This window comes from Myxine glutinosa, chromosome 11 (assembly GCF_964187855.1).
Source record: "Myxine glutinosa chromosome 11, kmMyxGlut1.1, whole genome shotgun sequence".
Taxonomy (NCBI): Eukaryota; Metazoa; Chordata; class Myxini; order Myxiniformes; family Myxinidae; genus Myxine; species Myxine glutinosa.
This window is the reverse complement of record NC_136271.1, coordinates 62,265,935-62,292,859: the sequence shown is the minus strand read 5'-3', so window position 1 is coordinate 62,292,859 and position 26,925 is coordinate 62,265,935. Positions and strand designations below refer to the sequence as shown.

The 26,925-nt window shown below is 47.9% G+C and overlaps 1 protein-coding gene across 6 annotated transcripts in view; it reads right to left on the bottom strand.

The window, feature by feature from the left end:
* Positions 1–26,925, bottom strand: part of LOC137436717 (disheveled-associated activator of morphogenesis 2-like) — a 194,421-nt gene that overhangs the window by 46,876 nt on the left and 120,620 nt on the right. For all 6 annotated transcript variants that reach the window (XM_068130736.2, XM_068130734.2, XM_068130737.2 and 3 more), the window contains 4 exons: positions 10,045–10,235; positions 9,274–9,564; positions 8,802–8,909; positions 839–948 (listed from right to left, as the gene is read on the bottom strand). In XM_068130736.2, the coding sequence (XP_067986837.2) occupies positions 839–948; positions 8,802–8,909; positions 9,274–9,564; positions 10,045–10,235 (700 nt within the window). The remainder of the gene's footprint in view (positions 1–838; positions 949–8,801; positions 8,910–9,273; positions 9,565–10,044; positions 10,236–26,925) is intronic.

Genomic DNA, 26,925 nt, shown 5'->3' with positions numbered 1-26,925 from the left:
AGAGTGAAGGTGAGCAGAGAGCCGAGATTTCGGCAGTTTAACCATCAGAGGGTTGCTGGCAGATCTTGTGCGACCTGTAGGAATATTTGGGGGACAGAGCACGGAGAGAGCTGGGGGAGCAAGGCCGGAGAGGAGTCGGTAGAAGACAGAAAGACCACCTACCTGCCTGCGGTGAGTGAGTGAAAGGCCCTCAGAGATAGCTTCATCGCGGGAGATTCCAATGATTTTGAAAGCTTTGGATTCAACAGCGTGAAGCCGAGCCAGGTGTGAGGCAGGAGCACCAGCCCATAGGGGAGAACAGTATTCCATTGAGCTGCGGATGAAAGCCTTGTATGTGGTGAGGAGCTCAGGTGTGCCGAGGAAGGACTTCGCACGACGGAGGATGCCCAGTCGGCGACTGGCTTTGGAGGCCAGCTTGGAAATGTGGTTTTCCCAAGAAAGATCATGGCAGATAGTGAGACCCAAAAGCTTGAGTGACAGAACTTCTTGGAGAGGATTGTTGAGAAAGTAGATGGGAGGGTTGTCCAGTCGATCTTTTCGGAGAGACATAGTAAGAGAGTGAGATTTGGCAGGATTGAAAGACATGTTCCACTTGTTTGACCAGTCTGATTTTGTCCAGGTCTTCAGAGAGTGAGGAGGCTGCAGACTGCCTATCTGAGGGAAGAGGAATGGAGCGGCAGAGAGTGGAGTCATCAGCAAAGAGATAGAGAGGATTTTCCAGAGAGTCAGAGAGATCATTGATAAAGACTAGAAAAGTTACACCATCAAGACAAAACCTACAGGTACCTTTATTAAATTGACACAGTAAAGTTATGTCTGCATGAAGCTCTGCACCCACTTGGAGAGAAGAATTACACAGTTTTGTGCTCGACGACCATCAATGACCGAAAACTCTTTCGCCCTGCGGTTCGAACCATCCGTGAGGTCTTCAACTGAACCACTTTCTTTCTGCATGGGCAAACAAGTAATGCGACAAAATCAGCCAAAGCTCTTACTTCGAGGAAAATAAAAAGCAATAACAGGAAAATACAAAAAAAACAAATAGAGGAAAACGTAATTGGGCCCAACACCACAAACAACAAGCAATCTACTCTGCCTCAAATATGTGCAAATGAAGTAGTACTGGTACAAGCATGAAAAATGGGTAAAAAAATAAAATAAAATCTAAAACAGTTCTAGACTCAACTCTGCCAATCAAGGAGCAAGTTGATTATATTTTTCTTTAAATACAAAATACAAAGGCAAAGCTCATATGTCAAGATGGAGTGTACACCAACACGTGGATATTGTAAGGAAAGGCAAATATGGCATGGAAAAAAGGCAGACACAAAAGCAAAGAAAGGCAAAAATGGTACCGTCTCTCATGCACCGCTTTATCTCCTCCTGTCTACAGGTACCCTATACATCCCATCGGCTCTGGAGCACAGAACTCTGTGGCAAAGCAAGCTGCTTTAGTGGAACTAGCTACTCAACATAGAAAGCTAACCTGACTGGGAGCAACTTTAGGTCACTCCATAAGGCTCAAAGGCATGCATCTATCCTTTGGTGAGTCGGAAACATCTTGTTAATCTCAAGGCTGAACTTTGCAAGTTGTCTCCTTCCACAAAGTCACTATGGCAATATTATCAAGTTCATCTCTCGTGTATGCTGCCCTTCACATCAAACTCTGCTTGAGAAAATCTCATGTTACCAACCCATTCCACAGCCCCTCACACCCACTGCTGACTAGATTGCATGTCTCTCACCACTAAGAGCCTACATACCTATGCTAGAAATGTGGGAAGTCTCTATACTTTTATCAGGAATTTTTTTGTACTTCACATACCCTTTTGTAAGTGTGTATCCATTAAATAAAAAATAAAGTACTAAATCAAATTTACTATCAAAGAATCCGATGTGAGATTATTAATCTGTATAATGAACGCTGAAGTTTACTCTTTTCCCAGCACGACATTCCAAAGCAGAGATGAGAGTGAACACATGGGACAACGTAATGCACATCCGCTTGCACAGAGTGAGATGGCGAGGACCCTTACCCTTACCAGAGTGAGATGACAAGGACCCTTACCCTTACCAGAGTGAGATGACAAGGACCCTTACCCTTACCAGAGTGAGATGACAAGGACCCTTACCCTTACCAGAGTGAGATGACAAGGACCCTTACCCTTACCAGAGTGAGATGACAAGGACCCTTACCCTTACCAGAGTGAGATGACAAGGACCCTTACCCTTACCAGAGTGAGATGACAAGGACCCTTACCCTTACCAGAGTGAGATGACAAGGACCCTTACCACAGCTCTAATATTCCTCTTTCATACTCGCTTGAACAACTCCCCCAAGTTCTCTTGGAAAAGGTGAAAGGTTTTCCACATGATCAGATTTAAAATGATTGTCTCCTCTTTGCAAAGATTTTGGTTCAATGCAAAAGTCGCTAGTGAGGTAATTGACATGGCAGTCATATTTAGTAATACTTCAACACTCAGAGCACGTTTGATCGAAGTGAGCGTGCTTCTGGGTTCCTTTAATCGTTTAGAATCAATTGAGCGATCGCTAATGTGACGTCATCGCTTCGGAGCTCCATAAGGTCTTCGTCCATAGATCCAGGGAGTATTGTTCTCCCAAATGGGTTGGTGCCCATGCTTCCCATTTGTGTCTCCAGCATTCTGGAGAATATTAACCTCTCAACTTTGTTTGCATCTCCCACAACAAGACCGAAGCACAAGGGTTATTGTTCTAACACAGCCAGGTTGGTGGCCTCTTACTTTTTAAATCGCTCTATTCGTCGCTACTGCATTTTCTCTCAACCCTCCGACCCTCCTCAGCTCCTCCACAACATGCATTATTCTACAAACCACCTCCTGTTTAAACTCAAAATGCAAACTTACTGCATGCACTCCTCAAATATCACCTCATCTCCTTTTTGTGGAACCATTTTCACCCCGTTCTTCTCTCCAATGCTTCAAGCTGGCAGTGCACCATCATCCCATGGATTCCACATCTCAATTCCTATGATCTTGTCCAACCACATTAACTCTGCTTGAACCCAACCCTCTGATTGAAGGTTTCCCGTTTGATTATTCCCTTGCTCGTTTTGTCCACCTGTGACACCCATTGTCAGTACATTGTCTGTTAGCCTTATGTGACCAAGCTCTTCCACGAGTTGATTTCTTTTCATAAAAATGTAAATGGGAGACTAGATGGCAGTGAGCTGCAGTGGAAAAAGGAAAATGATTGGAATAAACACTGAGGAGCTTCCACCATAACCATAATCACCAGTATCCCCAGAAATCCTCACTGGAAGCGCACAGTACAAAGGTCACTCCAACCAGATTCCCTCAGATACAGTAAAAAGAAAATGTTAAATAGTTGTCTATCGTGCAAATTAAGAGCAGGCTGAGATTACCGTAAATTGTACACAATATCAAGTTCAAGGTAACAGCGTGGCCAGAATGGGTACCCTGAGTTGCCTCGAGTTGATAGGTTGTAAGTGTGAGATGGTAACAGGAATGAAGTGTAGATAATGCTGCTCTGGAGGAGTGCAGGAGGATTTGTTCAGGTGGATGGCTCACAGAGTGGTTCGTTGAGGATTTGAATGTTGTTGCAAAGTGATGGCAGTGATGGGATTGTGAATGTTTTCCCAGAGTTGTGTTTAAAGGTGGAGATGGCACATTTGAAAATATGTTATTATAGTAAGTTGCTGATGAGATCTTTTTGGGTCTGAGAGTGGTGTGTGATTGGAGAAGTGGTGACATGGGTGTTCTAGTGTTCAAGTGATGTCAATGAAGTGTGTGTCTCTGATATCAAGGTAGTGTGGAGATATGGAGTTACCACAAGCAAGAAAAAAATGATGAAGTTATGTATGTAGAGGAGGTCGAGAATGAGGGTTTGCTTCATGAATGCATTCACATAGCACTGAGGAGGGGCCGATGGCTGAAATATCTGAGAAGATAAAAAAAACTAACCAGTCTATGGGGAGAAAGTAGCCAAGCCCTGTGCGATAGATGAGTTGCAAAAAAAAAAAAAAGTAGTCCTGTGGGGGACAGATGGTTATTTCCCCAATGTTTGAGGAGAGTAGATTTTAAAAATAAATTATCTGAATTTGAAGTGAAAACACCTTTGAGGAAAAACCACCCTTTCACTCCCTTTCAATGGGTAGATCTGGATGGGGAGCCCAACCCCTCGAGACCTTCCTGTCCTGATGCATTACCAAATTTGGTCCGTATCGCTCAGGTAGTTGTGAAGATATTTCAGTGAAAATGATGGATTCGGGTCGGGGGCCCATGGCCCATTTCCAGAGGAGATACGGCCATGAGGAGCACAACACAAGGTTAGGGCATGGTCCCGATGCCTCGTGGCGAGTTTGGTCTCGATCTGCCTGGCAGTTCCTACTTTTGAATGAAATACCAATATTTGGGGCAAAACCCCCCTCCACCCCATTATAGGAGGGGGGGGGGGTGCATCTGGTGGGGAGCATAGCCCCATGAGAACTTTATGTCCTGATACATCACACCAAATTTGATCCATATTGGTTGGGTAGTTTGTGCGAATGTTCTCATCAAATATTAACTGACGTACATATGGACGGACGACCGGACACCGCGACCCACTCAATGAGGTTATTTCTAGAATATAACAAAGAGCAGCCCACACTGATCTCTATCCAAACGCAACAATATAGCCAATGTCTTGCATCACCCTCTATTATCATTACTACGACTGGCAAACAAAGCATTAACCTAACAACAATTAACCAAGAAAACGTCATATCAAACTTTTCTCACAAGGTCATGGAAAGCAAAATTGGAACCCACAGTATACATTTTATCATTCCCCTGATGGACATTATACAGACCTGACTCAGATCTCAACAATGTTCAATGTCAAGAGCAAATTTACATAGTACAAAGTGTTAACATCATTCTATTGCATAATTCACAAACCATCCCATGACCTGAAGAATTTCAGTCCATTCCCTAACCAATATTGTTAAATTGGCCAAAATTCCTCATTATGCAAGCCTTATTGTTTCAAGCAATGAAACAAGCGTGGTAAACAAGATGCATGCGACAATTTCCCTAAGAAAACATGATAAGTGCTACATTCTTGTACTGCTCGACTCATTCATCAACTAGGTGAGAAAAAGCTGAGTCAATAACAAACAGCCTATTTCCATCCAAGTACATTTTGCACCAGTCCAAATCCTTTGTGGAAACAAGAAAAAGAGCAATCAGAGATCGCAAACCCTCGCCAGGATGTATTTTCAGTGGTTTTTAAGGCTTTTGTGTTAAAACAAATATGGCGGCCGAACCACGTGACCGATGACGTAATCATTTTTTTTTCTCCACCAGTTTATGCCGACATGGCGCTCAAGAAATTTCATCTTGATTGGATGAAGTTTTGTACTTGTCAATTATGTCATCATAATGGAGGCACCTATGGCATCATCATTAACAAATTTTATTCCCCATGGCGAGTTCTTTACAATGAGCCATGTCTCAATTTTTTCTATTCAGTGCTTTTGGAGATATAGAGGTGCAAAGTTTTTCGGTTTTTCCAAGATGGCGGCCGAACCAAGTGACATATGATGGCATAATTAGCATTAAAAATTTACACAGGTGGAGTTGCACCTATGGTGAAAATTTTCTGTCAATCGGACCAACGGTTGCAGAGAAAATCATATTTATTCTGTGTGGACAAACAGACAGACAAACAAACGGACTCAAATGCAATACCCTCTCCTCAGGCGAGGGTAATAAGATATTTATGCACCACAACGATGCCAAACAGAGTTAAACCTGAACAAAAAGAAAACATGAAATTATTATATTTGCTTTTCAACTGCAATGCTTGGATTTGCTGTAAATGCACGTAGGAACAAATATTTTACATCACGGGTTCACAAGTTTCAGAACAATTGCAAATTCTTTATTTTTTGAACAATTTCTGTGGTTTGAAATGTGAAAGTGACATTAATTTGTTGCTTGAATGGTTCTACAAGACTGCAAAGTAACAACTATAAAATGAAAAAAATCAATCATAGAGCGACACTTGGAAAAGAGAACAAAGCAGTATGGCACTCAGTAGAGCATCCTTTTGACCTCACAAATAATTGGTGGTTGAATTCAGTAAGCCGATATGAAAATGCAATAAAAATTTCAAGTCAATCGGATCAAAATTGAGGCTTTTAGAAATTTTGAAAAAAGTGGTTGACCTTTGGCCTATTTTGACCTTTGCCGATCTCAAAAATAGTTGTTGGTTGAATTCAGTTAACTGATATGTAAATCTCATTCAAATTTCAAGTGAATCGGATGAAAATTGAGGATTTTAGAAATTTGAAATTGTTGTTGACCTTTGGCCTATGTTGCTCTTTTGGCCTATGGTGATCTCAAAAATAGTTGGTGGTTGAATTCAGTTAGCTGATATGTAAATCCTTTTCAAATTTCAAGTCAATCGGATGAAAATTGAGGATTTTAGAAATTGGAAAAAAGTGGTCGACCTTTGGCCTAAGCTTATCTCAAAAATAGTTAGTGGTTGAATTCAGTTAGCGATTTGGAAATCCTATTCAAATTTCAAGGCAATCGGATTAAAATTGAGGATTTTAGAAATTTGAAAAAAGTGGTTGACCTTTGGCCTATATTTCTGACCTTTTGACCTCAGAAATATATAAGATTTTGTTGGACCACGAACTGTACCATTTGGTGAAGTTTCGTGAAGATCGGTTTCAAATTGTGACCTGTAGGCAAGTATAAGTGAGCGGACAGACAAATACACAAACACAAACCAGAGTGATCAACATACTTGCAAAAAAAAAAAAAAAAATTTTTGCCAAATAATGAAGGGTCATGGAAAAAAAAAAGGGGCACATTTACAGTATAGCAGGAGGTCAATAGACAGATGAGAGAGAGAGAGAGATACGGGGGAGGGGGGGGGGGGAGTGCATAGTGAAGAGAACTGGGAGAGACAAGGATATGGGGGAGTGGAAGGGAGAGGAGGAGAGGAGACATGGGGAAGAAAGGAGGGGAGGAGAGCAAGAAGAGGGTAGGGAGAAGAGAGAAGAGGGGAGGGGGGAGATATACATCTGAGAAATAGCAGAAACTCCATGATACGAGCATGGTGCCTCATTTGCATTAATATAAATGGGTATAAATGGGTACCCTATATCTGGCAAATAAAATACATTTACTTCTTCGTGTATCTGTATGAATCAAATTGACGCCCCTTTATATGAACTTTTCTAGAGCATTACTTGGTTCCTCCTACGAACACAAGGGTAGTCCAGCATGCACTCAAGATTATTTGAATGTCCCTTCTTTTCTATTTTGGGATTTTCTACAAGCTATGGAATGTCCCTTATTTTCTATACTTTGCCACATGGCACATACCATATAAAGGGGCCTTTCTTTCCTATGCCCCTGACATTTTCCCACAAGAATCTCTTTTTGGTTTTCCTCCAACATGTAAAAGTTTATGATATTTGTAAGAGGCAATAACCTTTCAAATTTGACCAGTCTCATTACGAAAAGTAGACATGTTAGAGGAAAACCAAAGAGATTTGGAATCAGCATGCAAAACTGGTCTGAAAAGGTGTATTTACATCTTTGATGAGAAAAAAGTTCGATTTTGTCGACCAATGTTATTAGTTGAGGGTTAAAAGGTTATTCAATTGAAATTCTAAATTTGCATGCATGCAAATGAGTGACATTTTAAAATGTATAACAATTTAAATAATGACTCAAGCGACTTCGTCAGCAGAAGCACAAGTTAATTGAACATTCCTATGACACCACCAACAAATAGCACTAGTCACAATTTTTTTTTTTTTGTGTACTGTAGAAGTTCCTGGCACGGGATCATCATAGTAGAAGTCAGAAAGAAGTGTTTTTAAATAAAATAAAATGATGGTTCTGATCATGGACTGAAATTCTTGGAAAATTGCACTGCAAAGAGGTTGAGATGCCATTTTCAAATGATTGATGTGTATGCCATTGGTTAACAATGGGTCAAACACAATTCCAATATGAAAGGAATTAGCCAGGTTAGTCAACAATTCAAGGCTGGTAAATAATTTTTGTTTTTCGAAAAAAAAATAATGGTAAAAAGCTACTAAGAAAATAAATCTAAATTCGTTAGACGACTAAAAGTTTAGCAATATTTGCAATTTCTTCGCATTTAATATTTTGGGTTTTGAAGCCTCTGAACCAGGAATCCGAAAAGAGCCGTTCGAGTCGTGAAAAGTCGAGATGGGAAAGCATTTGCCAAAATTACTGCTGTTGAAGCAAAACCAGCAAAGCAGTCTTATTTTGGTTCCCAGCAGGATATGCACTTAGCTTTACTGGAAATGTCACGCGAGTCTGCTCCAAGTCGGCGATCGGTAACTGTGAACCACATGAGAAAGATAACACAGCAAAAACATGCAGAGTAGCTCACCTTTCGCAAGCTACTGGTGTGGAACATTGGTTCCTGAGAACGGCTCAGCATAATAATCAAACGAGGGAAAAGAAAGACGGAAACAATGTTATCGGGAACTCTTATCCGCTTGCATAGACAGGAAAAAAAAAAAAAATTGCACAAGAAGAGCGTCACAACAAAATGCAGTTTGGTTTCAAAATCAATCAGTTAAAACATTATTCAATTGAAAGTCCAGAGAAAGCAATTTATATTTCTGACCAACTCGATTTTAGCATATTAATATTTTGATGAAAATTTTTTATTTTGCTTCCACTGGGATAAAGGAGAAAATTGTGCAAATGCGAATTAGCAGAGTTGTGATGCTGGACACATCTCGTGGCATTTTGTGTACCTGCTGCCTCTGATACGCTGAAAAGGTATTTTCAAGATCCTCCAAGTCCAAGACCTTGAATGCATTGAGATCATCTATTTCGCTCCAAACCGTGCCAGGAATTTTATTCTGTGGAAGGAAATTTGTAAGTTACTCGATCAGTGGACTGCCATTCACTCAAAAATCCAATTGTACAAATAGAAGCAATAAATAATTTGAGTAAACAAAATAGGTTGAAGCTCATCAATGTGGTGTTTCACTTCGTTAGAAACAATGCACTTGACATAGACCAGTTTACAAAATCATAATACATCACAGAAGTTAAAAAAGCAATCACAGTATCAGACTTGGATGAATGACATTATTTGGACAGGTTTGTTGATTGTAGAATCACATTGCCTGCTTGGCAACCAAAACATACTAGAAACGACGTGTTAATTTTCCGACAACTGCAGATTATTATTTATCAATATCTGCTTCATCATGGGCTCACCTCTGAAAGCTTAGACCAGTTGAAAGATTTTAAAGGGTGGCTCGGTTTTGGAATGTTCTTCTGCTTCACAGTGGCTGATGCTCCCATCATTCCATACAGGGGAGGTGGAGCACCAGGAGGAGCAAGCGGAGGAGGCAGAGGTGGAGGTGGAGGTAGAGGAGCACCACCAGACACGCTTTGTGATGAAAGATGTGGAGGAGGAAAGTTTGAAGAGGCAACCCCTCTTGGGGGTGGCTGACCACTCTCTGACAGTGGGGAGGATAAGATTGGGGGACCACCAATGCTGCCTCCCTTGGGTGATGGTAGGATGAAGATTAGGGGTGTGTGGAGGGGAGGGAAGTGGATTTGAATAAACAAGAAATATTTCTCCAAAAAAGCTGAAGTGCAAAACTAAAGTGGATTCTCAACCTGTTAATCACCTTTTTACTCAACAACTACCTATTTCTCTACACTCGCTATGAATCACAGATTCCATTCAATTGCAGCCTTTCGGCCATTTTTCTTGACAATTAAAACTTCATCTCATTTCACTTCTGCTACTGTACGCCGACGTTGACATCACACTTCACCATCTACTCTTCATCCTCATTTAAATGACTATCTGCAGATGCAATCTGTCCAAGACTTTCCCTGCACCACAATATACCAATGAGTCATGGCCTGTCAAAGTGGGAAAGAAGCCAAGGCTTCATCCTCACCTCATGATGAGAAAGAACTAAGACAGAAGGATGGCAAACAGGATGACACACAATGTGGATGTATATGATGTACTTTTGCAAGGTAGTCATCGAGCCGCGCCCGTAACTCCGCAGCACAAGTCTCAGCATTGTGCCTCTCGGCCACCTCGCGTTGCAGTTTCTCCTTCATGCCGCTCAGCGCCTGCATTGTGGCATCTCTCTCACGTGCCTTTGCTTCGCACTCTCGCTCCCGCCGCTCCAAACGCCCCTGCAGCTCAACACGTTCTACCCAAATCACAAAACCACTTCAGTTTGACGCAATGTCAACTTCTAACATGGATGACAACATTCATTTATTCTGATGTTCATATTACACAATAACTGGAACAAATAATCCAGGAAGATTAAAGCTGAAAAATAATGGCAAAAAGGTTCTTCATTCGAATTACAAAAGTATTCGACCTCGATGGTGTGGAGAATGTTTGTCCACAGTCCCATTACCCTCTGGCCTATTTTACCTGAATTAAACTGTCACATCTTCATCATATAAGCTACATTCATAATTTCAATTTTCAAATTCAAAAAAATTTAAATTAAAAAAATTTCAAATTCACAATTCACAACATTCATAATTTAGGCCTGAAAGGAATATTGTTTAAATCACCATGAAGAAGAAAAAAAAACAAAAAAAAAAACTAAAATTCATGAACAATTCCCAGGCCATTATTACCTACACCAACGAAGGTGGACTGAGGTTGTGTTCATCTATTTGTTTGACCATTTATTTGTGGACAAGATATCTCAAAGTTATGGATGGATTTGGATGAATCTTGGTGGACAGGTTGGGTGTATGACAAGGACAAATTATTTAGATTTTCGTGAAGGTCTGGATCCAGATACCGGAAATTTTAAGTGATTCTTCACCATTGAAAGATTGGGACAAAACATATATATATATATATATATATATATATATATATATATATATATATATATATATATATATATATACATATATATATTGTTACGGACACGGCTTAAGATGTTGCTTGACCGAGCGGAATGGCCGCCGTGTTCGCACAGTTTACTCGATTACCCCCAACTCACCCGATTCCACTCGAACGTTGGCCAACTCGCGCTACGCTAAATCAATGATGGAAAGGACACAACCACTGGGATAAATGAAACGACGCAAGGGGTACAGTTCTCAAGACCTCCGGAGGAGGATATAATTAGTGGTGGAGAAAAGGGGTAGATTACAAGGTAATGAGGTAAAGACACAGAAGAGATGGGCACTTAGTTACAGTCTTATCTTATCCCCGACAGACCACAGACAAACGGAACAAGACTGACTTACACAGGGATTGATGGCAGGGAAGGACAGGCAGTCGATAGCACAAGGTGCACCTTGGCTCAGGGACAGGATCAAGCACGGTCCAGTCCAGAGATGCGGGGAGGTGTCACAGCGCTCGGAGGTGGTGTCCTTCTCTCTCCAAGCTCAGCGCGCATCTGACGTCACCTCCCTCTTCCTGCGCATGCTCAGCGGGGAGTGACACGCCCTCGGCTCGTTGGCTCCGCCCCAGATGGGATCGGTCCGCCGCTTCTATTGGGTGCGGGGGTTACCGGGCTCCGCCCTCGACGAGGAGCTGACAGCGAGCCCCTACTTGGTAACCCCGTCGAGCACATGCTCGATGGCGGCTCGTTGGAAAGGCATGGTGCCCTCCCAACACCCCCTACCAACCAAGCCGGAGTGAGGACGCGCACTCCCCGCGCCGCCGCCGTTGTTGTTGTTGTTGTTGCTGAACCATGAGGAAGAGCTGCGGGGAGGTATTGGGAGGTCCTAAACTTCCTAACGGTGCCATACAATCACATTCTGGTGCAACGAAGAGTCAGAATTAATGGAAACGAGTCCTTAACTGACATAGACTAAGAATAACTAGCAAGATGTCCTATAGTTGTCTACGTGAGATGCGGTGGACCTGGATGCGACATTTAATGGGGGAAATAGGGGGAGGTCGGGTCTACAGAGTGTTGTTTACAGAAAATGGGACTAGGGAATGGGGGATTGGGGATAGTTGGGAAGTATGGAGGAAATAGGGGAATATTTACAAGCGGATATGGATGGATGCCAATCCCATATCCGCAACATTGCACCCTTCTCTACCTCGGGGCGTCCCGACCCGATAAATTTTTACCTACGTTAGTGTGGCACTCAGATGTAGTTCCCTCTACTATTAACTCAACCCTGAGTGCGACAGTTTTACAGATGTTCACAAATGAGTAAATATGTCCCCCTGCGACGTTGCACCCTTCTCCTCACAGAAACACACCCACAGGATAACCGAATCGCGGAAAGCATCCTCAAACTAAACATACAGCCGGTAGGGAGCATCATTTACACAAGACTACACTGATATTTACACTACGATCCAGGACCTGTTCTTTGAGGAACACATGCAGATGTTATGCATAGAGAGAGCACGCATGCCAGCATCGATACACCAACCCACGAGTGCCCTGTGGCCCTACGGCCTTTAATACTGTGCAGAGCACCCCATCCAAGCACCAAAAGCACCACCCCATACGCACAGTCAACACCATCCGGTGCACCAATAAAGTGTTCAATAATAATGCACAATTAAGTGTCCATGGTCACCGGTGGCGTCGCAGCCGGCCGATGTTCTGCCGCTGGTCTTGCCTTCATGGAGTGCACTTGGCCTTCTGGCTTCTTTAGAAATAAAGAAAGGCGCCAACCGCGTCCATTTCTGAATTGTGGCCGTCAGGGGGGCCAACTAAAAGTGGTTCACCTGTATGGCATAGGTGCCACGTTGACCCAGAGGTCCATCAACGGGTGGTGCTTGCCCGCAAAAGAACTGCGGTCCATTGTGGGCGGCCACAAAAATTGCGGTCCATATGGTGTATCGATCCAGGCAGCAAGCAGCGAAAGCACAGGCCCACAACTGTGGAGCCAGCACCTCTCTCTCCTCTCTCTCTGCCCCAAAGCCAGATCCTCGGAGGTGGGAGACAAAAGAAGACAAGTGAGTAAGGTGGTAAGGGCGCAAAAGTGCACGCAATATAAGGTAATGCACACTGGGGGCACATGGGAACGAGGTGAGACAGGTACGTTCCTACCGTACGCCCCCCCCCCCCCCCCACCAAGTAACCTACATTGCCCCTCCCTTACCCCTTACTGTATCCACAAAACACAACACTACCCATAAACATCTACTTTACACATCAACAAACGTCCCTACTGTCTTCCCCGTTCCTCCCATAAACCAAATTCGTCTTCTCTCCCTCCTAACCAATCAAATTTGCCATTTCCAACTCTCATCAAAATTTTCCATCTCCAACTCAACATCAAAATTTGCCATCACCAATTCATCATCAGTCCCTCCTAAGGAGGGAGAGATGGAATCACCCCAATGTCTCATCCACGTCGTGATGCGTCTCACAAATCCACACAGCAATTCTCCTTTCCTGCAACACAGAACAAAGGAACACAGGTGTGGAGTCATCATCACCACCTCACGTAAGTGGCTGCGTATGGTGCGACAGGTTCATCAATCCTAACTATTTCCTAAATGACTTCAACAACTTTACATTACCCGGGGTCTTTCCCTGCCAATCCATTGGCCAACTTACACTATGGGTTCTAAAAATCAATTTCCATTGACCAAACTGTGGTGCTTCTCAAGTTGGGGTCTCACTCCCCCGATTCATCACTCGGTGCCCCCGCACAATTTCGGTGGCTGGGTCGTGTGACGCTCCCAGCTGGTCCGCCCACCTGCACACCTCCACCACTGTTGTTGCCTACCGAGCTCACCTGCTCCTCACCCTAACCTAACTAACTGGGGAAGGCCCTCTCGCACTCTCACCCCCTCAGTGCCCTCTCTGGCACGGCCTGCCCGATCCACACCCGGGATCCTCAGGCACCCACTGACACTAACGGCTCCCAGAGCCCACCTGCGGCCTCACCTGGCCGACATCTAACAGTGGCGGAGTGCCCAACCATTCACACTCGTACTAACAGGCCACACGACCAGCCAATTTCACCACACCAATGCACCCATTCACAATACCATTCTGCAACCGCACCACAAATGCCAATCTCCAACCACAATTTACCTATACCTTCTAACTATTCTTTAAACTACCCTCCCCGGGTACTCGTGAAAAGGGGGTCCACTCTTCCCCCATCCACACCTTCGCACCATGCACACCACTCCGTACCACTTACTCCATGTATTCCACACACCTGTACTTGCACACCTGTGCTCTCATACTTGGTGCCGCCTGCACCCTTCTCTCCCCCAAGCGCATTCGCGCTGATCCACAACACTCACTACTCATACACTGCTCCACACACCTGTCCAGTTCTCACACAGCATCATCTCATCTAACGACTCCCCTCTGAAACTTGCGCTTCCCAGTCGTCCCTTTAAACTATTGCGCTCCCTCGTCATTATCAAACACTAAGCTACTACGTCCCCACTACAGGTATCAGTCACTATCTAAACCTTAACGTTACCTCATGTCATCTTCGCTAGATCCCTACACACAATATCCTAACCCACCCGGGCTAGTTTTCACTGCCATACACCCCATAATCTATAGCGCATTTGCCCCATTTCATGGGAAGGGTGGCAGGGATGCCACCCTTACCCACCGGGCCCATCGCTCATCAATCCCCCAGTCCTCTGCCACTAATAAGCCCCCCTTATTCAGAGGTACTGGGTCCCGCCTCGGCATCTAAAGCCGAGGCAATCCACGGGGGCGCCTGCTCGCCGGTGTAAGGCCTTATCCGGTCGGCGTGGACGATCCGAGGGAGGGCTCGTGGCCCCATTTTGATTTTTACTACCACGTCACAGACTTGCGACAGGACGACCCCCGGGCCTTGCCAGGGAGAGGTGAGTTTCGGGCACCTACCCTTCCTCCTCCGGGGATTGAAGAACCAAATCTTCATCCCCGGAGTGTACTGACTCCCCTGGCTCCGGTGGTCGTACCTGCGCTTCAACTTTTCCCCCGCCAGATGGAGTTGGCGGCGGGCGAAGGCATGGACTAGCTCCATGCCTTCCTCTAGGTGACGTGCGTACCCCTCCCTCGGCGGGTTAACCACTGTGTCTGGCACGGGACCGCATAGCAAGTCGGCGGGAGCCCGTAACTCCCGCCCATACATAAGCAACGCTGGACTGCATGCGGTGGCCCCGTGCTGGCTGGTTCGGTAGGCCATGAGCAAATAAGGGAGATGTTCGTCCCAGTCATCCTGACGGGTGGCGGTGAACAGTGCCAGTTGTTGGATTAAAGTTCGGTTGAATCTTTCCACCATCCCGTCAGATTGAGGTCTTAAAGGCGTTGTTCTTGTTTTCCGAATTGACAGGAGACTGCACACATCTTTTAGCAATTTGCTCTCAAAATTTCGTCCCTGGTCGGTGTGCAACTCCTGTGGAATCCCATGCCGGCACACAAATCCTTCCACGAAGGCCTGCGCTACCACCCCTGCTTCTTGGTTGGGGAGGGCGTAGGCCTCCGGCCACTTGGTGAAGTAGTCCATCACAACGAGGATGTACTTATTACCTAGGCGGGTGCGGGGTAGTGGGCCTAGGATATCCATGGCCACCCGCTCTAGGGGGACCCCCACCTGGTGTAATTGAAGGGGGGCCCTCATCCTCCGTGCTGGTCCCTTTTTGGCAGTACAGGCGTCGCATCTCCGACACCAGTCCTGTATGTCGCGCCCCATATTCACCCAATAAAACCTCCGGCGTACCTGCGATGTCGTCTTTGTCCTGCCCAAATGGCCGCCGGGGCGGGTACCATGCACCTGTTGCAATATATCGGTCTTAAATTTATTTGGGACTACCACCAGCCAGGAAGTTTTATCAGAGGGAACCTCCACCCACTTGCGATACAAGATGTTATCCTTCAATTCCAGGGTTTTCCACTGAGCCCAATATGCCTTGGTCTGTGCCCCGAGGGGGGTGACCTCTTCCCCATTCGGTCTTTGCCCCAATCTCACCCATTCGTGCACCGGCCCCAGTACGGGGTCCTCCCGCTGGGCCGCGCTCCAAGCCAAAGTTCCGAATTCCTCATCTGCGGTTAGTGGCAAAATTGGCCCTCTCACCCGGGTTGCCCGGACGACGAGAATCGGGGCGGAATCGCCCAATTGCTCCCTCTCCTCGTGTCTCGCACAAAATTTACAGTTTTCCCCCAGACAAGGACGCCGAGAGAGTGCGTCCGCATTACCATGGGCCTTCCCGGCCCTATGGGCCACATCAAAATCGTACTGCTGCAACTTTTCCAACCACCTTGCAATTTGGCCCTCCGGTTCCTTGAACCGAAGGAGCCATTGCAAGGAGGAATGGTCAGTTCTAACCAAAAATTTCCGCCCGTACAGGTACGGGTGGAAATGGTTCATGGCAGCCAGCATAGCCAATAACTCTTTGCGAGTGACACAATAATTTCGCTCGGGCCTACTTAAGGCCCGACTATAGTAACCAATCACTCTCTCCACGCCCTCCTGTGTCTGAGACAAAACTGCGCCCAATCCTTCCTGGCTCGCATCCGTGTCCAGGGTAAATGCCCCGTTGCTAGTGGGGTAAGCTAGAAGGGGTGCGGATGTTAGACACCCCTTCAATTTTTGGAAGGCCTCGTGGCACTCCCGTGTCCAATTAAATCGCGTCCCCTTCTCCGTAAGCCGGTGGAGGGGACGGGCCAACTCCGCAAATTTCGCCACAAAGCACCGGTAGTAGGAGCAGAGTCCCAAAAATCCCCGCACCTCCTTGATGGTACGTGGTGCGGGCCACTCCTCTACCGCTTTAATTTTGTCTGGGTCCGTTTTTACCCCCTCGCGGCCGATCACGTGACCTAGATAGGCCACCTCTCTTGCAAACAAAGTGCACTTACTCGGGTTCAGCTTCAACCCTGCCTGTCTGAGGCACCCGAACACCTGGTCCAAATTAGCTACTGCCTGGGGGAACGTTTTGGCATGTACTAGGACGTCATCCAGGTACACCAGGCATGATTGCCATGGCATGCCGCCTAGTACATGTTCCATCAATCTTTCAAAGGTGGCGGGGGCGTTACACAAACCAAACGGCATCACAGTAAACTGATACAGTCCCTTACCTGTGGAAAATGCCGTTTTCTCCTTCCCTGCCCTATCCATCTCCACCTGCCAATACCCACTCTTGAGGTCCAAAGTTGAGAACCAATTTGAGCCCGCAACGGCATCGAGGGTGTCATCAATCCTTGGCAGGGGATATGAGTCCTTGAGTGTCACGTTGTTTAGCTGGCGATAGTCCACGCAGAACTGCGTGGTCCCATCCTTCTTTTTGACCCGCACAACAGGTGACATCCAAGGACTTCCCGAGGGCTCGATCACGCCTGCGTCGAGCATTTTTTCAACCTGCTCGTCAGCTTCCGCCCTCTTGCTCCAAGGGAGCCGTCGGGCGGCCTGACGAATAGGCCGGGCCTCACCGGTGTGGATCTGATGTTTCACCAGGCCCGTACGTCCAATATCCTCGGTGGACAGGGAGAAGAGGTCCAAATGGGACCCCACCAGTTTGTGTAAGGCCTCCCTCTGGGTACCTCCCAACTCTACGCTACTACGATTTACCATCTCGCAAATGGGATCGGGCCAATTCCTACTTCTTATTGAAGGCTCCCCCCGGGGCCGGCTCGGCTGGACGTTCTCGCCCCTCACTGTCGTGACTTCCTCAACTGGGGTGCAGCCAGCTACCCTCGTGCCCCTTACTATAGTGCGTGGTTCGGTACTTATATTTTTTTTTTTTTTTTTTTTTTTTTTTTTTGTATACAATATCGAGGCTCGTGAAAGAGCGAACATTAATCACACAGAAAGACAAACCGACACATAAAACATATAACATAGGGAGCGGTAGACAAGATGGGGAGAGAGGGGGAAGGACACAAACACAACATTTGAGAGCAGGGACCGAGAGACATGGAGACATCGAGAGATCTGAGAGAGGGCGAGGGCTTTGGGGGGGGGGGCGTGGGAAGGGGGCAGTGGGAGAGGTATAAAACATATGGACACTGCCAGGACTTCCAGGAAAGAAGTTGGAATTTCAAACAAGGTGGATCTGGGGTGAATTAGCGGGGGTAGAAAAGATCAAGGTTTTGGATGGGGGAAGATAAGAGATGGTGGTGAACGGCTGTTTTAAAGACCTGGAGGGAGGAGTGGGATTGAAGGGAGTGAGGGAGTTTGTTCCAGAGGCGGGAGAAAAGAGGAATGAAAGAGTGAAGGTGAGCGGAGAGCCGAGATTTCGGCAGTTTAACCATCAGAGGGTTGCTGGCAGATCTTGTGCGACCTGTAGGAATATTTGGGGGACAGAGCACAGAGAGAGCTGGGGGTGCAAGGCCGGAGAGGAGTCGGTAGAAGACAGAAAGACCACCTACCTGCCTGCGGTGAGTGAGTGAAAGGCCCTCAGAGATAGCTTCATCGCGGGAGATTCCAATAATTCTGAAAGCTTTGGTTTCAACAGCGTGAAGCCGAGCTAGGTGTGAGGCAGGAGCACCGGCCCATAGGGGAGAACAGTATTCCATTGAGCTGCGGATGAAAGCCTTGTATGTGGTGAGGAGCTCAGGTGTGCCGAGGAAGGACTTCGCACGACGGAGGATGCCCAGTCGGCGACTGGCTTTGGAGGCCAGCTTGGAAATGTGGTTTTCCCAAGAAAGATCATGGCAGATAGTGAGACCCAAAATCTTGAGCGACAGAACTTCTTGGAGAGGATTGTTGAGAAAGTAGATGGGAGGGTTGTCCAGTCGATCTTTTCGGAGAGACATAGTAAGAGTGTGAGATTTGTCAGGATTGAAAGACATGTTCCACTTGTTTGACCAGTCTGTGATTTTGTCCAGGTCTTCAGAGAGTGAGGAGGCAGCAGACTGCCGATCTGAGGGAAGAGGAATGGAGCGGCAGAGAGTGGAGTCATCAGCAAAGAGATAGAGAGGATTTTCGAGAGAGTCAGAGAGATCATTGATGAAGACCAGAAAAAGCACGGGGCCCAGAACACTGCCTTGGGGAACTCCAGCCTGAACAGGAAGAGGAGATGAGAGAAACCCATTCAGGGCCACACGTTGACGACGACTAGAGAGGAAGTCCGCCAGCCATGCGTGGAGATTTCCATGGATACCAAAGGAGGAGAGTTTGGTGAGCAGAGCGGGGTGCCAGACCGTGTCGAAGGCACGTGATATGTCGAGGGAGACAGCTCTAATTTCCTGTTTGGCATTGAGGACCTCCATCCATTGTTGAGACAGCAGAAGCAGCATGTCCAGAGTAGAGTGACCTGGTCTGAAACCAAATTGATGATCAGAGATCAAGCCATTGGAGAAGAGGAAAGATTTCATATCAGAAGCAATGATGGATTCCATGACTTTGCTGATAATTGGGAGAAGGCTGATTGGTCTGTAATTGCTAGGATCTGTTTTTGCACCTTTTTTGTGCAAAGCGGTGATGTTGGCTGATTTCCAAGCAGATGGCAGTTGACCTTGAGCAAAAGAGAGGGTGAAGAGAACAGAGAGAGGGTGAGATAGAGCAGCAGAGCAGGATTTTAGGACCCGTGGGCTGATGCCGTCGGGTCCAGTTGCAGAATCAGAGTCGAGGGTTGACAGAAACTTTTCCACCTTGTCAGGAGGAAAGGACACGGAGTCCAGGAGCAGCAGGGTACGACTGGGTATGGTGGGTACAGAGAGGGATGGGTTTGGGACACAAGATTTAGAGGCAAACACAGAGTTGAGGCATTCAGCTTTTTCACGTGCGGAGTCAGCTGTGTAGCCGTTTGAGGTAAGGGAGGGGATGGAGGGGGAACAAACACCAGAAACGGATTTGACCAGACGCCACCAGGATTTGGAAGAGGGAGACAGATAAGAGAGTTCGGTCTTGAGAACGGAGAGATATTGTTTCCTGGCTCTCCTGAGGGTGGACACACACTTGTTTCGGGCTTTGTGAAAGGAAATGAGATTTCCTTCCGTTGGATTTGCTTTCCAGGAGACGAAGGCAAGTTGTTTCTGGGCAACAGCCTCACCACAAGATTCCGTGTACCATGGACGGGAGGAAGGGTATGACAACTGAAGACGAGATGGGATAAATCTGTGCATGAGAGAGAGCAATTTACTTTGGAAGAATTCCCAGGATGAGTTGATGTCAGAGGTGGTAGAGATGGGAGACCAGTCCAGATGATTGATGGCTGCTTGAAGACCGTGCCAGTTGGCCTGAGTGAAATGCCAGACTCGTCGACGCTGAGCAGGCTCCCTGAGGATGGTCAGAGAGATGTCCACTTTAACAAGGACATGATCAGATGATCCGATCGGAGCAGAAGAAGAGCAGCAGACATTTTCAGGGAAGTTAGTCATAACCAAGTCCAGAAGAGAAGATGTTCCGTTGACTGAGATCCGGGTCGGGAAATTGACAGATTGTGTCAGTCCCAGTGAGTCGCAGAAGTCCTTTGCTGAGGAGCCATGGCTGGTGAGAGAGGTACCCACACCCAGCCAACTGGCATGATGACAGTTGAAATCACCACATATGAGGAAGAGAGAGTTGGGATGAGTAGATAGAAGTTGGTCCATATCATCAGACAGCGAGATGTAGATGGAGTCATCACTGTTTGGTGGACGGTACAACACACATATGAACAAGAGGTGGGAGCGAAGGGGAAGCCGTAGCCAGAGGTATTCCTGGGGGTGAGGTGGAGAGAGTGCAGTGCAGGGCGAGTGAGGAAGAGAGTTTTTGATAAAGATAGCAACCCCGCCTCCAGGACGAGGCTCAGGTCTATCATACCGGAGGAGGGAGTAGCCCGGGAGAGATACTATGGAATCAGAGACATCATAAAGGAGGAAAGTTTCTGTTAAGCAGATCACGTCTGGTTTGACAGAAGCAACCTGTATGGAGAGATCAGTTAAGTTTGAACGAAGGCCCCGGATGTTTGAGGTCCATACCGTTAATGAAGAGGAAGGGGGAGCATCAGATACAGAACAGGGGGGAGGAGGGGTAGGGTAAGATGTGGAAGAGGTGGAAGAGGTAGGGAGAGCTGTTGAAGGTGTGTCAGAGATTTCAGAATAGCTCGGAGAAAGGGAAGGATGGGGCGGACAAAAGGTTTGATGGTGATTGGGTGAGCCACAATGAGGTGTTATTTGAGGAGGGGGAAGAGCGAGGCAGAAGGTTGGGGGAGATGGAGGTGAGAGTTTGAAGGGGGAAGAAGCGGGGAGGACGCTTTGAGGAGGGGGAGTGAGCGGGGGGAAATTGAGAAGCAATGAGGGTGGGGAGATTTGAAGGGGAGGGGTGAGGGGGGAGTTTGGGAGGGAAGGGACAAGGGGAGGGATTTGAAAGGGATGGGATATGGGGGAGATTTGGAGGGGAGGGGTGAGGCAGGAGTCTAGGAGGGGAGGGGCGAGGGGGCGTCTTGGCGGGGAGGGGTGAGGGAGTAGTTTAGGAGGGAGGGGGCAAGGGGGGAGATTTGAAAGGGATGGGTGATGGGGAAGATTTGGAGGGGAGGGGTGATGGGGAAGATTTGGAGGGGAGGGGTTATGGGGAAGATTTGGAGGGGAGGGGTGAGATTGGATTTTAGAAAGTGTACGATTTATGGGAAACGAACATTTATTGCAAAATGAGTTTCTTGTGACCTTCGAGTTAAAAATACGTTTAAGGACGCTGGATGGAGGATGGAGTGCAGGAGAGTTTAGGGAATGTAGAACAAAGGCACTATAGGAGATGGATATTTTTTTTGGGATGAATTGATTTGGTGAGCAAGTCGAAAGCAGCCTTTTAAAGAAGAAGAAGAAAAAGGTGTTATAAAATATGACGGAATACATAACTTGAGGGGAAAGTGTAAACATTGAAGGTTAATGAGTGAAAACTATCTGGGGAAATGGGGGAGAAACACGTGGTCGAAGAACGAACGAACGAATAAGAATGAATAAACGAATGAGAACAGAGAAGGAATTTTTTTTTTGTTTTTTTTTTTGTTGAGATTTACACAAGGAAGTAGGCTATGGATGAAAAGTCTGGGAATACAGAGAACGAAAGTTATTGGATCACAAACGACGGACCACTGAGAGAAAAACAAAGCCTCAAGGTTGTACAGTGCACACTGTACAAGGCCTTGCTCGCGACACGGCAAACAGACGATCAATTTATGAAAGATAAACACCGAGAAACAACCAAAGTTGCACACAATAACTTCACACACCGAAAGATAAATACAGTTTCGACAAAATACAATTGTGAACAGACTTAACTTCGAAAAACGTGGAGACCGTGTGGGGCTTCGAAAATCCCTGCCGCCGTCTCCAAGATCTCGCGAGATCTCCGAGATCGGACGGCCACTACCGGTCCGTCCGTTTTTACAAGGGTGCGGCCCACGATTAAACCCGGTATGGACTGCGCTGCCACCGGTTCGACCAGGCCGCAGGACTCCTGCCATGTTGGGCGAGCTGCCCACCGGGCCGGCACTATCGCCTCGGCCCTTGGGGGAATGGTCACGGCCTCGGAAGCCTCCAGCTCCGCTCTCTCGGCCGTGCTCACTCCCCCTAACGGCAGCTCTTCTACTCCCACCTGCAGGATCCCCCGGCACAAGTCGATTTTACAACCGCTGGCAGTCAACAAATCCAACCCCATTAAACATGGGTCGCACACCTCCGCCACCCAAACATCTATCTCCCTCCTTACCGACCCTAACTTGAGGGTCACAGAACCACGCCCTATGATCGGGGCCGTTACCCCGGTAGCAAGTTGCAAACTATAACTTTGCAGGCGCTGGATCTTATCCCAGCCACCTGCGCTCGAATCAAGGACCACAGGGCTGATGATCGTGGCGCTAGCTCCTGTGTCCACTACGGCGTCTACCCCCACGCCGGCAATTTTGCATCTGATTGTCAGGCTACCGGTTCCAATCTGGCCACAATAAATGACCTGTCGCGTCAATGAGGGCTCTCCTCCATCCTCTTCTGCCGAACACTGCCCTACGTGCCCGACACCTTCTAGTTTCCCGGGGTCTGGCGGGGGGGTGTCTGGGGTCGGCTAACCTGCTCCCCCCTGGGCGGAGTTGAGGACCTCAACCGCCGGGGATCATCCCGGCGCATGGCTCGACAGTGCCGCGCCAGGTGACCCAGACGGTTGCAAGTATAGCACCTCACCTGATAAGGTGCTTGTCTCCGGAATTCCAAATTTCCCCCCCTGAATGTCCGAATTGGATTACCCGCTCGTGGTCCACCGCGGGCCACCTCCGGGGCCGCCTGCCATGGTCCAGGTCCCGCCAGGCGCTGGTCCACCAGCCTCCGGACCATGCCCGCCAGGTCAGGACTCACGTCGGGGGCGGGCCCCCTAAGGGGTCCGCCCTCCATCGGGGGTCCCACCTGGCGGACCGCCATTGCGTGATGCTCGCTCCCCCGGGCCAGGGGCCTCGCTGCTTCCCAACGGGCTGCAGCGTCAGCCGCCTGGCTCAGAGTCTGCGGGCGCCACATGGCGAGCTGTTGCCGGAGCTCAATATCCGGGAGGGCCTGGATAAAATGGTCCAGCGCCAGGCTTTCCCGGGAATCCGCTGCCATGCTAGCATGTGCGATCCCCACTGCGCGGCGAATGTCGTGGGTAAGTTCCCCGATGGCTTCCTGGGGCTTGCGTTTTCGCAGCGCGAGCTGAGCTTTAACAAGCTCGCTCTGCTGTTCAATGCCGAATCGATTAATTAGGGCGTCGCGGAGGGCTGGCAGGGTGAGAGCACCCGGTGGTAATGCCGTCAGCAACTCCGCCGCCGCGCCGCGCAATGCGGCCACCAGGTGTACTCCACCTTCGTCCTCACCCCAACCGTTGCCCTTACACACACAGTCAAACTGCGCCAGGTACGCGCGTAGATCACTCTTGCCTTCATACGGCGCGAGTGGGACCTTGTGGGACCACCTCGTATGCGAGTCGTTGCCCACCTGCCGGACCCCGTGCGTCGCCCCTTGCGGGGTCAGCGCGGGGCCGAACCGGCCGGGCCCCCACAGTACATTACCCCCAAGGGGCTCCCGTGCCTCCCCTGTCCCTCTAAAAACTACCCCTGTTGGTGTCGATGCATGGGTCACACTTCCGCAACCCGCTACCCATTCCATACCACCACAACCTTGCTCACTCACACCTCGCACCTCTCCCATCACCGGACCCTCTCGCTCGCACCCTCGTTCCATACCCTCCGGACCAGCCATACACCTCACTCTTGGCCTCTCACGAACATCCGGGTCTATCTCGACCCCCAAGCTTATTAAATCACCTGGCGCATCATACGCACGACCATATTGGTCACCACTTACACCGGGTCCTCTTTCTCTTCGCTTCTCCTCCATCACCTGCGAATCCTTCATCCGGTTAATGAGCACATCATCACGATCCGAACACAGACTTTGGACCAATTCTTTTACTTCCTCCTTTATCTCTTTCTTATCCTCTCTCCGTCGCTTCTTAATTTCGCTCACCCCTTCTTCCACTTCTTCTAATTTCTGCTTCACCTCCTTCATCTCCTCGTGCGCCCCCTTAAGTTCTTCCTCTAACTCCACCTTATTTTTTCTATGTGCTCCCGCACCTCCCGCTCTTTAACCTCCATCACCTCTACCACCTTGTTCATTTTCCTCGTCAGGTCCTCATGTACCGTCTGACACTCTTTTTTAATTACCCCTACGTCCTTTTTCATCTCCTTCTGTGTCGATTTTAAACCCTCTATTACCACTGTGTTCTTCTTTACCTGGCCCCCAACTCCTTTTGTCCCACTGTCAGTTGTTCTACTCCCAGCGTCAACTCCTCTATACCACCTTGCAATTTTACAGTCCCCTTTCTCACCTCCTTCTCCATGCGCTCCTTACAGTGCCTCACCTCCTCGCGCACTCCTCCGACCTCCTCACTCACACCTCTTCTGATCTCCTCTCCCATCACTTGCATCTCCTGCCCAGATGCCACCCTCATCTGCTCCATTTCCTCCCTGTGAGCATCCAATTTAGTTTCTACCCCCATTCTGACCCCCTCTATCTGCTGCCCCATTTTTTAAACTTCCCTTTCCGCTTGGTCCCTCATGTCCCTCAATTTGCCTTCCACACTGTTTTCTAGTCCTCTAACCCCTTTTTCATCCCTTCCATTTGATTCTCTTGAGCGGCCATTCTGTTTTCTACCCCCATTAACCCCTCCTGTATTTCCCCTAATCTATTGTCTAATCCCTCTATTCTACTCCCTAACCCTCCGATCTGGGCCCCCATCCTTTGTTCTAACCGTTCCCCCATTTCTCCCATTTTGCCCCACATTCTGCCCCCCAATCGCTCACTATCAGCCCTCATTTGCTCACTCTGAGCATCCATCCGGTTCCCCATTACCCCCATCATTCTGCTTTCCATTTCTTCGCTATTCTTGTCCATAAGGGCCTTCATTTGTATAAAAAAAAGGTTCAAATCCACCAACGGCGCTGCTACGGTCGCGGGCGCGGCAAAATTTGGTGCCGCTACACCCACGTGCGCGAGGACGCCACTTTGCGCACCTGAAGCCTCGTGCGCGAGGACGCCATTTTGCGAACCTGCCACCCTCACTGCTTCGCTCTCCTCTTGTCCCTCAATTTGGTCCTGGATCGACCCTGCCTCACTCTCCTCTACCGGAACCCAGCCGTCTTGATCTGCCATAGCGCGACTTTCAAAATTCGGGTTTTTATTTTAAAACAAAACAAATTTCACACTGCTTGTAATTTTGAGCGCGTTAAGCGCGCTTCGGGTCCAATCTCACTTCCTGACACCAATTGTTACGGACACGGCTTAAGATGTTGCTTGACCGAGCGGAATGGCCGCCGTGTTCGCACAGTTTACCCGATTACCCCCAACTCACCCAATTCCACTCGAACGTTGGCCAACTCGCGCTACGCTAAATCAATGATGGAAAGGACACAACGCCTGGGATAAATGAAACGACGCAAGGGGTACAGTTCTCAAGACCTCCGGAGGAGGATATAATTAGTGGTGGAGAAAAGGGGTAGATTACAAGGTAATGAGGTAAAGACACAGAAGAGATGGGCACTTAGTTACAGTCTTATCTTATCCCCGATAGACCACAGACAAACGGAACAAGACTGACTTACACAGGGATTGATGGCAGGGAAGGACAGGCAGTCGATAGCACAAGGTGCACCTTGACTCAGGGACAGGATCAAGCACGGTCCAGTCCAGAGATGCGGGGAGGTGTCACAGCGCTCAGAGGTGGCGTCCTTCTCTCTCCAAGATCAGCGCGCATCTGACGTCACCTCCCTCTTCCTGCGCATGCTCAGCGGGGAGTGACACGCCCTCGGCTCGTTGGCTCCGCCCCAGATGGGATCGGTCCGCCGCTTCTATTGGGTGCGGGGGTTACCGGGCTCCGCCCTCGACGAGGAGCTGACAGCGAGCCCCTACTTGGTAACCCCGTCGAGCACATGCTCGATGGCGGCTCGTTGGAAGGGCATGGTGCCCTCCCAACACCCCCTACCAACCAAGCCGGAGTGAGGACGCGCACTCCCCGCGCCGCCGCCGTTGTTGTTGTTGTTGTTGTTGTTGTTGCTGAACCGTGAGGAAGAGCTGCGGGGAGGTATTGGGAGGTCCTAAACTTCCTAACGGTGCCATACAATCACATTCTGGTGCAACGAAGAGTCAGAATTAATGGAAACGAGTCCTTAACTGACATAGACTAAGAATAACTAGCAAGATGTCCTATAGTTGTCTACGTGAGATGTGGTGGACCTGGATGCGACATTTAATGGGGGAAATAGGGGGAGGTCGGGTCTACAGAGTGTTGTTTACAGAAAATGGGACTAGGGAATGGGGGATTGGGGATAGTTGGGAAGTATGGAGGAAATAGGGGAATATTTACAAGCGGATATGGATGGATGCCAATACCATATCCGCAACAATATATATATATATATATATATATATATATATATATATATATATATATATATATATATATATATATATATATATATATACATAT